Source organism: Halichoerus grypus, chromosome X (assembly GCF_964656455.1).
Source record: "Halichoerus grypus chromosome X, mHalGry1.hap1.1, whole genome shotgun sequence".
In the NCBI taxonomy this organism is placed as follows: domain Eukaryota; kingdom Metazoa; phylum Chordata; class Mammalia; order Carnivora; family Phocidae; genus Halichoerus; species Halichoerus grypus.
This window is the reverse complement of record NC_135727.1, coordinates 2,255,022-2,268,954: the sequence shown is the minus strand read 5'-3', so window position 1 is coordinate 2,268,954 and position 13,933 is coordinate 2,255,022. Positions and strand designations below refer to the sequence as shown.

At 45.8% G+C, this 13,933-nt stretch overlaps 1 protein-coding gene across 3 annotated transcripts in view; it reads right to left on the bottom strand.

The window, feature by feature from the left end:
* The window catches only part of HAUS7 (HAUS augmin like complex subunit 7), a 28,337-nt gene that overhangs the window by 11,102 nt on the left and 3,302 nt on the right, over positions 1-13,933 (bottom strand). For all 3 annotated transcript variants that reach the window (XM_078065082.1, XM_036093737.2, XM_036093741.2), the window contains exons 3-4: positions 10,836-10,903; positions 8,161-8,222 (exon numbers count right to left, since the gene is read on the bottom strand). In XM_078065082.1, coding sequence (XP_077921208.1) covers positions 8,161-8,222; positions 10,836-10,903 — 130 coding nt within the window. The remainder of the gene's footprint in view (positions 1-8,160; positions 8,223-10,835; positions 10,904-13,933) is intronic.

Here is a 13,933-nt window from a genome sequence, read left to right as displayed (position 1 = left end):
CAGCAAAGGATGGCCCTCTTCCCAGGAGCCAGACAGTATCAAAGAGATGACAGGAAGGGAAGATCTAGGGAAAGCAACCCTATAAATCTGTTTACGAATGCCTGGGCTCAGCCCCACTCATGCAGGGGTAGATCTGATCTTGATGAACATACCAAAGAATGATTACAGGAGAGAGGCCAACACCCAGGCCCCAGGCTGACCATCGGGTGGCACACATGCAGGACAGGCCCGAATAGCAGCACAAAGGCTGCAGAAACCGAGCTGACGCTGGTTGGAACCACAGGCCAGAGAAGGAGGCAGAATGTGCAGCTTAAAACTAACCAGGTCAAGTGCCTGCAAAAACACAAATACCAACATTCTCCAAAAAATTTAATAAGGCCCAGAGACAAAGTAATAGTCAAGAATGTCCAGGACGCAATCCAAAATTATCTGGCACATGAAGAAAACCGTGAAAATCTCAACTTGCACGACAAAAGACGATCAACAGACACCAATCACAAGATGGTACAGATGTTGGAATTACTTGACAAATTTAAAGCAGTCATTATAAAAATGCTAAATAAGTAATCACGAACACTCTTGAAACAAAAGTTAAAATAGAAAACAGCAAAGAAACAATTAAAAAAAAAAAACAGGAAATATCTTTTTAGAGCTGGAAAATGGAATGACTGAAATAAAAAACTCAGTTATGGCCCAAACAACAGAATGGAGGGGACAGCAGCAAGAGTCAGTGAACTTGAAAACAGATTAACAGAAACTATCCATCATGAGCAACAGCAAGGAAAAAAACATTGAAAAAAATTAACAGCCTCATGGACCTGTGGTACAATAATAAAAGATCTAACACGTGTGTCATAGGAGTCCCAAAAGGAGGGGAGAAAAATGTGTGGGCTGAAAAAATATTTGAAGGGATAATGTCTGAAAACTTCCCAAATTTAAGAAAAGGACACAAACTTACGGATTTGAGAAGCTGAGCGACTCCAAACAGGACAAACCCAAAGAAATATTCCCACAAACATATAATCAAATTGCTGAAAACTAATGACAAAGAAAAAAGTTTTAAAGCAGCAGGAGAAAACCAATGCATGACCCATAGGGGGAAGATTATTCAAATGACTGCCGATTTCTCATTGGAACCTACGGAGAAAGAAGAACTGCCAACCCAGAATTCTGTATCCAGTAAAACTATCCACCAAGAATGAAGGGGAACTGGACATACTCAAATAAGTGAACTCTAAGAGAATTTGGAGAGAGCAGACCACTTCTAAAAGAATTGCCAAAGGCCGTCCTTCAGAGAGAAGTGAAATGATACCAGAAAGAAACTTGCAACATCACAAATAAAGGAAAAATAAAGGACAAAACCACATAATCACTTCAGTAGATGCAGAGAAAGCATTTACAAAATTCAACACCCTTTCATGATAAAAACACTTAACAAATGGGAATAGAAGGGAGCACCCTCAACCTGATAAAGGGCATCTATAAAAAATTCACAGTTAACATCATACTCAGTGGTGAAGATCAAATGCTTTCCTCCTAAAATCAGGAAAAAGGCAAGGATGTCCACTCTTGCCACTCTATTCAACACTGTACTGGAGGTGTCACCCAGAGCAAATAGGCAAGAAAAAGAAATTAAAAACATGCAGATTGAAAAGGCAGACATAAAACTATCTCTATTTGCAGATGACACAACCTTATATATAGAAAATCCTAAGGAATCCACTAAAAAATCATTAGAACTAATAAGCAAGTTTAGCAATCTGGCAGGATACAAGAGCAATATGCAAAAGTAATTGTATTTCCACACACTAGCAATGAGTAATACAAAAATGAAATTAAGAGAACAATTCCAGGGGGAGCAGTTAAGATGACAGAGGAGTAGGGCGACCCTAACCCTGCCTCCTCATTGAAACACAGCTAGATAAAGACTGGATCATTCTGAACACCCATGACATCGATCAGAAGTCTTGGAGAACATCTTGCACATCTATAAACCAGAAAAACGACCCATGGAAGCTTCTTTTAACAAGCAGACCAAAGCACACCTAGGATCTACCTTCCTATATGTATTTTATTTTATCATATTATTTTTTAACTTTTTTTTCATTTTTTTCATTTTTACTTTTTATTTTTTCTTATTCTTCTTTCTTTTTGTATTTTGTTTTGGTTTTTTTCCCTCCAAACTGACAAGACGGAAGAATTCATCCCAAAAGAAAAGGAAGAAATGATGGCCAGAGATTTAATCAATACAGATAAAAGTAAAATGTCTGAACTAGAATTTATTTATTTATTTATTTTTGGAACTAGAATTTAAAACAATTACAAGGATACTAGCTGGGCTGGAAAAAAGTATAGAAGACACTAAAGAATCCCCTACTGCAGAGATAAAAGAACTAAAATCTAGTCAGGCCAAAATTAAAAATGCTATAACCAAGATGTAGTCCCAAGTGGAGGCCATAAAAACGAGGAAGAATGAAGTAGTAGAGCGAATCAGTGATCTAAAAGATAAAATGATGGAAAATAATGAAGCTGAAAAGAAGAGGGAAAGAAAATTATTAGATCATGAAGGTAGACTGAAGGAACTCAGTGATCCCATAAAGTGAAATAATATCCGTATTATAGGAGTTCCAGAAGAGGAGTGGGAGAAAGAGGCAGAAGGCTTATTTGAACAAATTATAGCTGAAAACTTCCCTAATCTGGGGAAGGAAACAGGCATTCCAGTCCAGGAGGCACGGAGAACCCCCCTCAAAATCAACAAAAATAGATTAACACCTTGACGTATTATAGTGACGCTTACAAATTACAAAGATAAGGAGAAAATCTTGAAAGCAGCAAGGGACAAGAGGTCCTTAACCTACAAAGGTAGACACATAAGGCTGGCAGCAGACCTGTCCACAGAGACCTGGCAGGCCAGAAAGGACTGGCATGACATATTCAACATGCTAAATGGGAAAGATATGCAGCCAAGAATACTTTATCCAGCAAAGCTGTCATTCAGAAAAGAAGGCCAGATAAAGAGTTTCTAGGACAAACAAAAAATAAAGGAATTAGTGAACACTAAACCAGCCCTGCAAGAAATATTAAAGGGGATCCTATGAGCGGAGAGCAGGACCCAAAATAACAAAGACCAGAAAGGAACAGAGATAGTGTCCAAGAATGGCGACTTTATAGGTAATACAATGGCACTAAATTCCTATCTTTCAATAATCACTCTGAATGTAAATGGACTAAATACTCCAACCAAAAGACATAAAGCATCAGAAAGGACAAAAAAAAAAACAAGACCCATTGATATGCTGCTTACAAGAGACTCATTTCAGACCCAAAGACACCTCCAGATTGAAAGTGAGGGAGTGGAGAACCATTTACCATGCTAATGGACATCAAAAGAAAGCTGGAGTAGCCATCCTTATACCAGACAAACTAGATTTTGAACCAGAGACTATAATAAGAGATGAAGAAGGACACTACATCACAATAAAGGGGTCTATCCAACAAGAATATCTAACAATTGTAAATATTGATGCCCCTAACATGGGAGCAGCCAAATATATAAACCAATTAATAACAAAATAAAAGAAACTCATTGATAATAATACAATAATAGTAAGGGACTTTAACACCCCATTCACAACAATAGACAGATCATCTAAACAGATCAACAAGAAAACAAGGGCTTTGAATGACACATTGGACCAGATGGACTTAACAGATATATTCAGAGTATTTTATTCTAAAGCAGCAGAATACACATTCTTTTCGAGTGCACATGGAACATTCTCCAGAACAGATCACATACTGCATCACAAATCAGGTCTCAGCTGGTACAAAAAGACTGAGATCATACCATGCATATTTTAAGACCACCACAATGCTATGAAACTTGAGTCAACCACAAGAAGAAATCTGGAAGGACCACAAATACATGGAGGTTAAGAACATCCTACGAAAGAATGAATGGGACAACCAGGAAATTAAAGAATTTTAAAAATATATGAAAGAAATGAAAATGAAAACACGATAGTTCAGAACTTTTGGGATGCAGCAAAGTGGTCCTAAGAGTGAAGCATATAGCAATACAGGCCTTCCTCAAGAAGCAAGAAAAGGGGCGCCTGGGTGGCTCAGTTGGTTAAGCGACTGCCTTCGGCTCAGGTCATGATCCCAGGGTCCTGGGATCGAGTCCCGCATCGGGCTCCCTGCTCAGTGGGGAGCCTGCTTCTCCCTCTGACCCTATCCCCTCTCATGCTGTTTCTCTCTCTCTCTCTCTCTCTCTCTCTCTCTCTCTCAAATAAATAAATAAAAAAAAAATAAAAAATCTTTAAAAAAATTAAAAAAAAAAAAAAGAAGAAGCAAGAAAAGTCTCTAACTACACAACCTAACCTTACACCTAAAGGAGCTGGAAAAAGAACAGTAAATAAAGCCTAAATCCAGTAGGAGAAGAGAAATAATAAAGATTAGAGTAGAAATCAGTGACATAGAAATAAAAAAAAAACCCAGCAGAACAGATCAACAAAACTAGGAGCTGGTTCTTTGAAAGATTTAGTAAGATTGATAAACACCTGGCCAGACTTATCAAAAAGAAAAGAGAAAGGACCCAAATAAATAAAATCATGAATGAAAGAGGAGAGATCACAACCAACACCAAGGAAATACAAACAATTATAAGGACATATTATGAGCAATTTTATGCCAACAAATTAGGCAATCTGGAAGAAATAGATAAATTCCTAGAAACATATAAACTATCAAAACTAAAACAGGAAGAAATAGAAAATCTGAACAGACCTATAACCAGCAAAGAAATTGTATCAGGAATCAAAAATCTCCCAACAAACAAGAATCCAGGGCTGGATGGCTTTCGAGGGAAATTCTACCAAACATTTAAAGAAGAATTAATACCTATTCTTCTGAAACTGTTCCAAATAATAGAAATGGAAGGGAAACTTCGAAACTCATTCTATGAGGCCAGTATTACCTTGATCCCAAAACCAAAGACCCCACTAAAAAGGAGAATTACAGACCAATATCCCTGATGAACATGGTTGCAAAAATTCTCCCCAAGATACGAGCTAATAGGATTCAACAGTACATCAAAAGGATTATTCACCACGACCAAGTGGGATTTATTCCTGGGCTGCAGGGTGGCTCGACATCTGCAAATCAATCAATGTGATATACCACATTAATAAAAGAAAGGATAAGAACCGTACGATCCTCTCAATAGATGCAGAAAAAGCATCTGACAAAATACAGCATCCTTTCTTGATAAAAACCCTCCGCCATGTAAGGATAGAGAGTACATACCTCAACATCATAAAAGCCATATATGAAAGACCCACAGAGAATATCATTCTCAACAGGGAAAAACAGAGCTTTCCCCCTAAGGTCAGGAACATACAGGGATGTCCACTATCACCACTACTGTTCAACATAGTACTGGACGTCCTAGCCTCAGCAATCAGACAACAAAAAGAAATAAAAGGCATCCAAATCAGCAAAGAAAAAGTCAAACTTTCACTCTCCGTAGACGACATGATACGCTATGTAGAAAACCCAAGAGACTCCACCAAAAAATTGCTAGAACTGATACAGGAATTCAGCAAAGTCACAGGATATAAAAGCAATGCACAGAAGTCTGTTGCATTTCTATACACTAACAATGAAGTAGCAGAAAGAGAAGGAATCAATCCATTTTCAATTGCACCAAAACCCATAAGATACCTAGGAATAAACCTAACCAAAGAGGTTAAAAGACCATGTACTCTGAAAACTATAGAACACTGATGAAAGAAACTGAGGAAGACGTAAAGAAAAACATTCCATGCTCATGGATTGGAAGAACAAATATTATTAAAATGTCTATAACTACGCACAGCAATCTACACATCCAATGCAATCCCTATCAAAATAACAGCAGCATTTTTCACAGAGCTGGAACAAACAATCCTAAAATTTGTATGGAACCAGAAAAGACCCTGAATAGCCAAAGGAATGTTAAAAAAAGAAAACCAAAACTGGAGGCATCACAATTCCGGACTTCAAGCTCAATTACAAAGCTGTCATCATCAAGACAGTATGGTATTGGCACAAAAACAGACACATAGCTCAATGGAACAGAATAGAGAGCCCAGAAATGGACTCTCAACTCTATGGTCAACTAATCTTTGACAAAGCAGGAAAGAATGTCCAGTGGAAAAGATAGTCTCTTCCACAAGCGGTGTTGGGAAAATTGGACAGCCACATGCAGAAGAATGAAACTGGACCATTTCCTTACACCATACACAAAAACAGACTCAAAATGGATGAAAGACCTAAATGTGAGACAGGAATCCATCAAAATCTTAAAGGAGAACACAGGCAGCAACCTCTATGAATACCTCGGCCACAGCAACGTCGTGCTAGACACGTCTCCAGAGGCAAGGGAAACAAAGGCAAAAATGAACTATTGGGACTTTGTCAAGATAAAAAGCTTTTGCAGAGCAAAGGAAACAGTGGACAAAAACCAAAGGACAACTGACATAGTGGGAGAAGATATTTGCAAATGTCTTATCAGATAAAGGGCTAGTATCCAAAATCTATAAAGAACTTATCAAACTCAACACCCTAAACAAAAATAATCCAGTCAAGAAATAGGCAGAAAACATGAACAGACATTTCTCCAAAGAAGACATATAAATGGCCAACAGACACATGAGAAAATGCTCAGCATCAGTGGGCATCTTCTTTATCCAAATACAAATCAAAACCACAATGAGACACCACCTCACACCAGTCAGAATGGCTAAAATGAACAGGTCAGGAAACAACAAATGTTGGAGAAGGATGTGGAGAAAGGGGAACCCTCTTATACTGTTGGTGGGAAAGCAAGCTGCTGCAGCCACTCTGGAAAACAGCATGGAGGTTCCTCAAAAAATTAAAAATAGAACTACCCTACAACCCACAATTGTAGCACTAGGTATTTATCCAAAGGATACAAACAGTGATGTGAAGGGGCACATGCACCCCAATGTTTATAGCAGCAATGTCCACAATAGCCAAACTACGGAAAGAGCCCAGCTGTCCAACCACAGATGAATGGATAAAGAAGATGTGGAGTGGGGGCGCCTGAGTGGCTCAGTTGTTACGTGTCTGCCTTCGGCTCGGGTCATGATCCCAGGGTCCTGGGATCAAGCCCCACATCGGGCTCCCTGCTCAGCCGGGAGTCTGCTTCTCCCTCTCCCTCTGCCTGCTGCTCTCCCTGCTTGTGCTCTCTCGCTCCGTCAAATAAATAAATATTTTTTTAAAAAATCAAATATCTGACATGGCTTATATCCAGAATATAGAAAGAATTCTTACAACTCAACAATAAACGACAAATAACCCAATTAAAAAGTGGGCAAAAGAACCAAATACAGACATTTCTCTAAAGAAGATCTACAAATGGCCAATAAGCACATGAAAAGATACCCAACATCATTAGTCACCAGGGAAATGCAAATCAAAACCACAACGAGATAGCCCTTCCCACCCACCAGGATGGCTGCAATCAAAAAGATAAACAGATGTTGGTGAGGATGTGGAGAAACTGGGAACTGCTGGTGGGAATGTAAAATGGTACATTATTTCAAAAGCTTGACAAGATTTTAAGGGCAGGGGTAGGGTTTCTTTGAGTGATGTGGGCATGGATTAGGGGCACCTCTGTAAAGAAAGCTGCAGGAGGGCAGCTAGTCAGGGAAAGTGCATGGGCCTGGGACCGGGGCCTGGGTTTGAGGCCCGACTCTGTCACCCGGTGACCTAGAGCAAGTTGTGAAACGGGACTAGGACAAGTACCTAGTGCCACAGGTGAGTGCGACTACTCCTGGCATATAAAGGACTTACCCCAGTGCCAGTGGGAATGAAGTCTTCAACCGAGGACAGGATGTGCTCTGTCCTTTCGGTCACCATAACCAGAGCTCTGCTTCCAGCCTCCTCAGCTGTGTTCCCCATCTTGGCCCTAGGGATGGCTAGAGTCTATGCAAGGGAATCCTATAGATTCCTGGCCCAGGAGGCTTAGGAGCAGTGGCTGGGGATGCTGGCTCCCTAGCCTGAGAAGCAAAGTCCTGGGGAAAGAAACCCCTCCCACCCCTAACCCAGCCTCACTGAGGCCCCCAGCCTGTGGGAACAGAGAGGACCCTCTCTTACCTTCAGGAGCTCCTGGTCATCCAGCCCACACAGCATCAGCTCATGGCCTAGTTTCACCATCTCTGTCAGAACACAAGGGTCCTGTTACTGCAGACGCCCACCCAAACAGGAGGGGACGCCATGCACCCAGGGGTGCCCAAACGTGCAGAGTGCCGAGCGCTGCTCTGGGGAGAGTGCTTCTGCTCTGGCATTGGCAGGCCAGTGCCCAGGAGGCCACGCTGGGCCCAGAAGGCCCGGGTGGACAAGGAGGCAGGGGGACAACATGCCCAGGACTGCCTCTTGCTGTGTGACTTACACCTCTGTGGGCATCAGTTTCCTGCACTGAAATAAGGGATCACATCTGATGTTCTTCCATATAAGGAACTCTGGCTTCTAGCAGAAGCCAGCCAGCCACTTGAGGAGCAGACACAGAGCTCAGGGAACCTTCTAAAGTTGCTGTGTGCCACCCTTTCAGAGAACTTGCCAGGCCAAAGCAAAAGGAACCATGGCTCACATGTGTCAATTTCCTACAGGCCTTTATCAACATCTCCTTTCACCTTGCTGGCAACTCTAGGAGGTGGGCCGCAGCTCCATTTTACAGACTGGGAAACTGAGTCACTGCATGGTACAGGGACTGCCCGGCCACATCTGAGTAACCATCTGATATATCGAGAAAGGCCAGGACTTGGAGCTAGAAAGCCTGGGGCCAATGTCAGCTCTGCATCCCCGACCTAGCGCTGTGGCAATGTCTTTACTCCTTCATAGGCAAGGCCCATCTCCTACCCGCACATGCTCAGTAGTGGAACAGGCATAACTCTGGCATCTGCTTTGGAAGGTTTGGTGCAAGAAGTAGAACATCTATGCGAAAGCATTAGTAACCCTGGAAACACTGTAGGAATACCAATTATACCCCCAAGCATGCCCACTGCCCACAACCCTAACCCCAAACCCTTGTGTCTTCCATGGCTCCTCTCCTGCTTAGCCCATACCCAAGTCTTAGTAAGTCTGGCCAACCCTCCCTTCACGGTAAGTCCAGGATCTGGCCAACACTCCACTTTCACTGCCCCCCTCCCATCTCTTGCCTGCATCACTGCAAGAGCCTTCCAGTGGTCTCCCTGCCTCTGCCCAGGCCTCTGTTCTCAGTTCAGTGGCCTTAGGGACCCTGTTAAACCCAAAGTCAGGCCACAGCTTTCCTCAGAATAAAAGCTGTCCTTCCATGGCCTGATCCGGCCGGCCCCAATGCCTCTCTGCCTTCACCACTCTCCCCTTGCTCTCCACTCTGCACCAGCCACCTGGGCCTCCTTGGTACTCCTCACAGCTACAAGGCACATGCAAGCCTACCTCAGGCCCTTTGCACTTGCTGTTCCTTTGCCCTGAACACTACTCTTCCTGATATCTGCCTGGCTCGCTTCCTCCCTTCCTGCAAGTCTGTGTTTAAAAGACAGGCTTTCCCCAATGATCTTAATCAACAGTACCACCCTTCTCCCGACCCACCCATGTACCACTTTGCCCTCACTTGGCTTGGTTTATGGCACTTGTCACCATCCAACACAGAATTCCGCTGCCTTCATTTATCACCTGTCTCTCTCAGCCGCCACATGAGTGCCATGTGAGCAGCACCATTCACCGCCACGCAGCCAGCACCCAAAACGATGCCAGGTGCGGAGGGGACACCCCACAAATACCGCTCCAATGAATTCAGGAGTTCTCCTAATCCTCTTTGGAGGATTATACCCTTTGACAAGCACTCATGTCTACCACCTGCTCTGACACTCAGCACGCTCCCGTGAGGTGGGCAAGGCTCAGGTTATCACCCCCGCTTTACAGAAGAAGAAACTAAGGCTGGGAATGGCAAGGTCAAGGCTTTGGCTGGGCTAAGGGCAGGGCTGGCATCTGTGTGTGGGTGTGTGTTAAAGAATTCAGATGCAGTCTGATGGTTCACCTGGCCTTTACGTGGTCCCATCAGCAGGAAAGTGGCAGACATAACACACTGGGGAGAGGGGGAGCACTTCTATGCAGCCCAGGCCGGCCCACAGGCCAGTCCTGCAGCCTCCAAAACACAACACCCTGTTCTTCTGGCCCATTTCGGCCTCGGGGGCAAGCGTCCCTGGATAATTCATTTGGCAGTGAGAGCCGGGGCCTGCACTGGAGCTCCAGGGTCCAGGTCACCCACCCTGGAATAGCTGAGCCAAATGCAGGCCCACGGAAAATTTGACTTTTAGAGACACCGTAGTGAGGACTATAATTTACTCCCCTTTGCCTAATGTTCATTACCAGATTAAGGACAGTTTCTGCCAACAAAGGATCGAAAAGAAGCCATTACAAGACAAGCCCCTACGGAGAGCTGCCCAGCGCAAACACAGCAGGAAGCAGGAAGATGGGGACAGAACCACCAGAAGCATCGGCAAGAACCAGTCTCTGCCTCCAGTGCTTTGGTGGATGGGCTGGACAGAGTGACACGTTCTTGATCTCATTCACATGCCCCTATAAGAGGAACCATCCCCTTTGCCCATGCATAGTGTGTCAGTGTGTAGTAGGGCGTGCCCTGATTCTAGAAGATCTCCAGGGTGTGCACCAGCCAGAAGTAAACACAATCCAATGGGAAATCCAGTGCAACTTGCCAAGGAGGCCATGCACCAGCTCAGAATTATCCAGAATCCACCACCCAACTCCAAACTCCTGTAACACAGACCCACCTTGGATCTTCACCTCAACTGGGGCCCCCTTTAGCGAGCTGAACTTGTCCTGCCAGGAGGGACAGACCCTGTAGGGAAAGAGCAAAACTGGTCAGTCCTGAGCAGGCAGCAGAGGCCCCCTCATGACCCCTCCTTACACGTGCTCTGAAAAAGTGAATTACTTGTGCAAGTGCTAAATACCACTGAAATGTTCACTTCAGATAGATAATTTTATGTGATGCGAATTTCAACTCCATAAATTATTAGGGAAGAAAACCACAAAATATTTCTGAAAGTATACCTCAGAAATGTGAATCCGAATACTGAAATTTAAATTCTCACGATAGGGCGCCTGGGTGGCTCAGTCAGTTAAGTGTCTGCCTTCGGCTCAGGTCATGATCCCCGGGTCCTGGGATCCAGTCCCATGCTGGCAGCCTCCCTGCTCAGCAGGGAGCCTGCTTCTCCCTCTCCCTCTGCCCCTCCCCCCGCTCGTGTTCTCTCTCTCACGCGCACTCTCTCTCTCTCTCAAATAAATAAATAAAATATTTAAATTCTCACAGTAAAAAAACAAAATGACTGCCCAAGAGGAAAATCCTGAATTCCTCAGAGCTCTAAGCTCTTTCTCAGAAGGAACCACAGGGCTGGCTTTTCTCTCAACCATGGTGCAGGTTTGTTTGAAGAATGTCCACCAAGGCCCTTCCTGCTCGAGCACCCTTGCAGGCCCCGCCTGGGTGTCCTCTCACACCTCTCTGCACACATGTGCGTCTGCTCTTCTCGGCCTGGAGTACTTTCTTCCCACCTGGCCCAAGCACACTGGCTCTGACTCATCCCAAGAAGCCCATGGCTGACATCGCCTCCCCAGGGAAGCTGGGGAAGGGCCAGGCATGCCCACAGACACTTTGGCATCCCTCCGTCACAGGAGAACCTGGGCACTGTCCTCCCACCGGGCTCTCACCTCCCAGGCTGCAGGCTTGCTGAGGCCAGGAGATAACTTTCCATTCTATACTTTTGGGGCCTAATGCCATGGAGGCCGGCACAAAAAAGGCAACCAGTGTGTATTAACAAATAAACGACCACGGCCTCTTGCCATGGAATAATCTGCCATTAGTAAATGTCCATGCTTAGCCCTTTCAAAAGAAGGACATTTTCTCTTTTTAGAAAAGCTTAAATCATTGTGAGATTGATTATCCTACTCCAGGTCACAGCTTAAAACCATTTAGGGGCTCCTAGTGTGATAGGCTCTGGGATCACAGCTCCAGCCTCCTGGATTGAGAGACAGCAATCCCAGCTGCCCCCCACCCAGGTCCAGCGGAGCCCCAGCCTCGGCGATATCAGGATAAATGGGACAGTGGCCACTCATAAGCATCTTGCCTTAAGACAGCGAGCTGATGGGCAAAACCGTTTCCAGACACAGACCACATCCAAAGGCAATAAGGACTACAATACCCTGACAGCCCCCCTCAGGAGGTCTCCACCATGAGCAGGCGTCAGTCTGAGCACTACACCCCCAGACGTGAGCTCCAGGCCTAGCATAGCACCGAGGCCATGGGAGCATCATTCTGGGGGCTGAGACTGCCGCCTGCTTGCCAGGGAGCCTCAGCAGCTGGCTGCCAGGGCAGGCCCTCCCTACAGAAAGGTAAGAGGCTCTTTCCACAGGACAGTGAGGGCCAGGACTCTACTCTGCCATCATGGTGTGGAGGGCCGCCAGCCCTAGGGACCTGCTGACTTAGCATGCTAGAAAAGGGCACAGTAGCTGTTCTATGGAGAGGGCTCACTTCTCCTACCCCAGGACCATGCCTCTAAATGAATGCCTGCCTCCCAGGCCACACCTGCCCTGCCCGTACTGGGGCCCTGGGAGCTGGCAGGGCCACCCTGAACCTGAGGTCCCAGGCCCCACGCTGCAGGACTACAGTGGAGAGGGGACCTCAGCTGCGTCGCCTGTCTTCGTGACTCATGAAGGCAACCAGCTCTCCTGCCAAAGAGGGGTGGGGCAGAAGGAGCCCCTACCATGTGAAATGCTAGGAGGACGGGCCCTGGGCCTGGTTGCTGGGCAACGTTCCCACTTACAAGGCGCCGAGGAGCAGAGAGCACGCAGCAATCCATCAGGCTGGACACAGCAAACCACTTCAACACACTAACGAACAAATCCACAAAAGCCTAAGTGACCTCACTCAGAAAGGGCTTTCATCAAAGTTGATCTTCCTGAGGCAGCAGGGCAGAAACTAAAGGCACTCAAGGCCTTGAGAGCAAGTATAGTTCTTCAGGAGTCAAGGAAACCCAGGTGCCTTGAATTCAGCAACCCAGGGGGCCCTGCAGCTCTGCCCTGCCCCCACACCGAGGACCAGCCTGGCACATGGGTCACCCAGAGCCAGCATGCTGAGCCCCAAGGCCAACACCAGGTACGGCTTCCAGGTTCCACCCAGAGCGGGGTGGACAAGGTGACCCTAATCGAGGGCTGAAGTGGTGAAGCCACGTGCAAAGAAAGCCAACATGAAATGTGGGAGAAGCTGAACTCTATCCAATCCTCTTTTCGGGACCTTGAAAGGCCTATGGCCTTTTGCCAGCTCGGGATCATAAGAAGCAACTGTACGTTCCCTGTCCGTTCTTTCAAAGAATTCAGCTACTTGTATTTATAAAAGTACTTAAAGCATTTGAGGAATGTACCCACAGACTCCCACCCATCCCTCCCACCCAGCAGGGTGCCCCAGTCCCCAGCATCAGCCTAAGCCAGGCAAATCTGGGGTCCCTCCCATGAGAGCCTCTCCAAGACATGGCTGTGGCACCCCTCCTCCTGGGGGAACACTTGAGACCCCTGCACTAGCCCAGGCCATCCCCACTACTGCCTCTCCTCCCAGACTCCTGGACCATGCACCGGTCCTTCCAGGGCTGGCAGTGGCCATCATGTGAGCCATCTGTTGTTCCAAGGCAGGCTCCTGCCATCTTTTCCTGGGGCTGTTCCAACAGTCTCCGTATCGGTCTCCCTGCCTCCACCGTCTCCCCTCCAAATCCATCCACCACAGAACCCGAGTCACCTTGCCAAAATGCCAACTTTAGTATGTTGCTTCCCTGGTCCCATGCTTGCCCTGCCTAGAGCATCAGGTGGAAAGGCCCTCACGTGG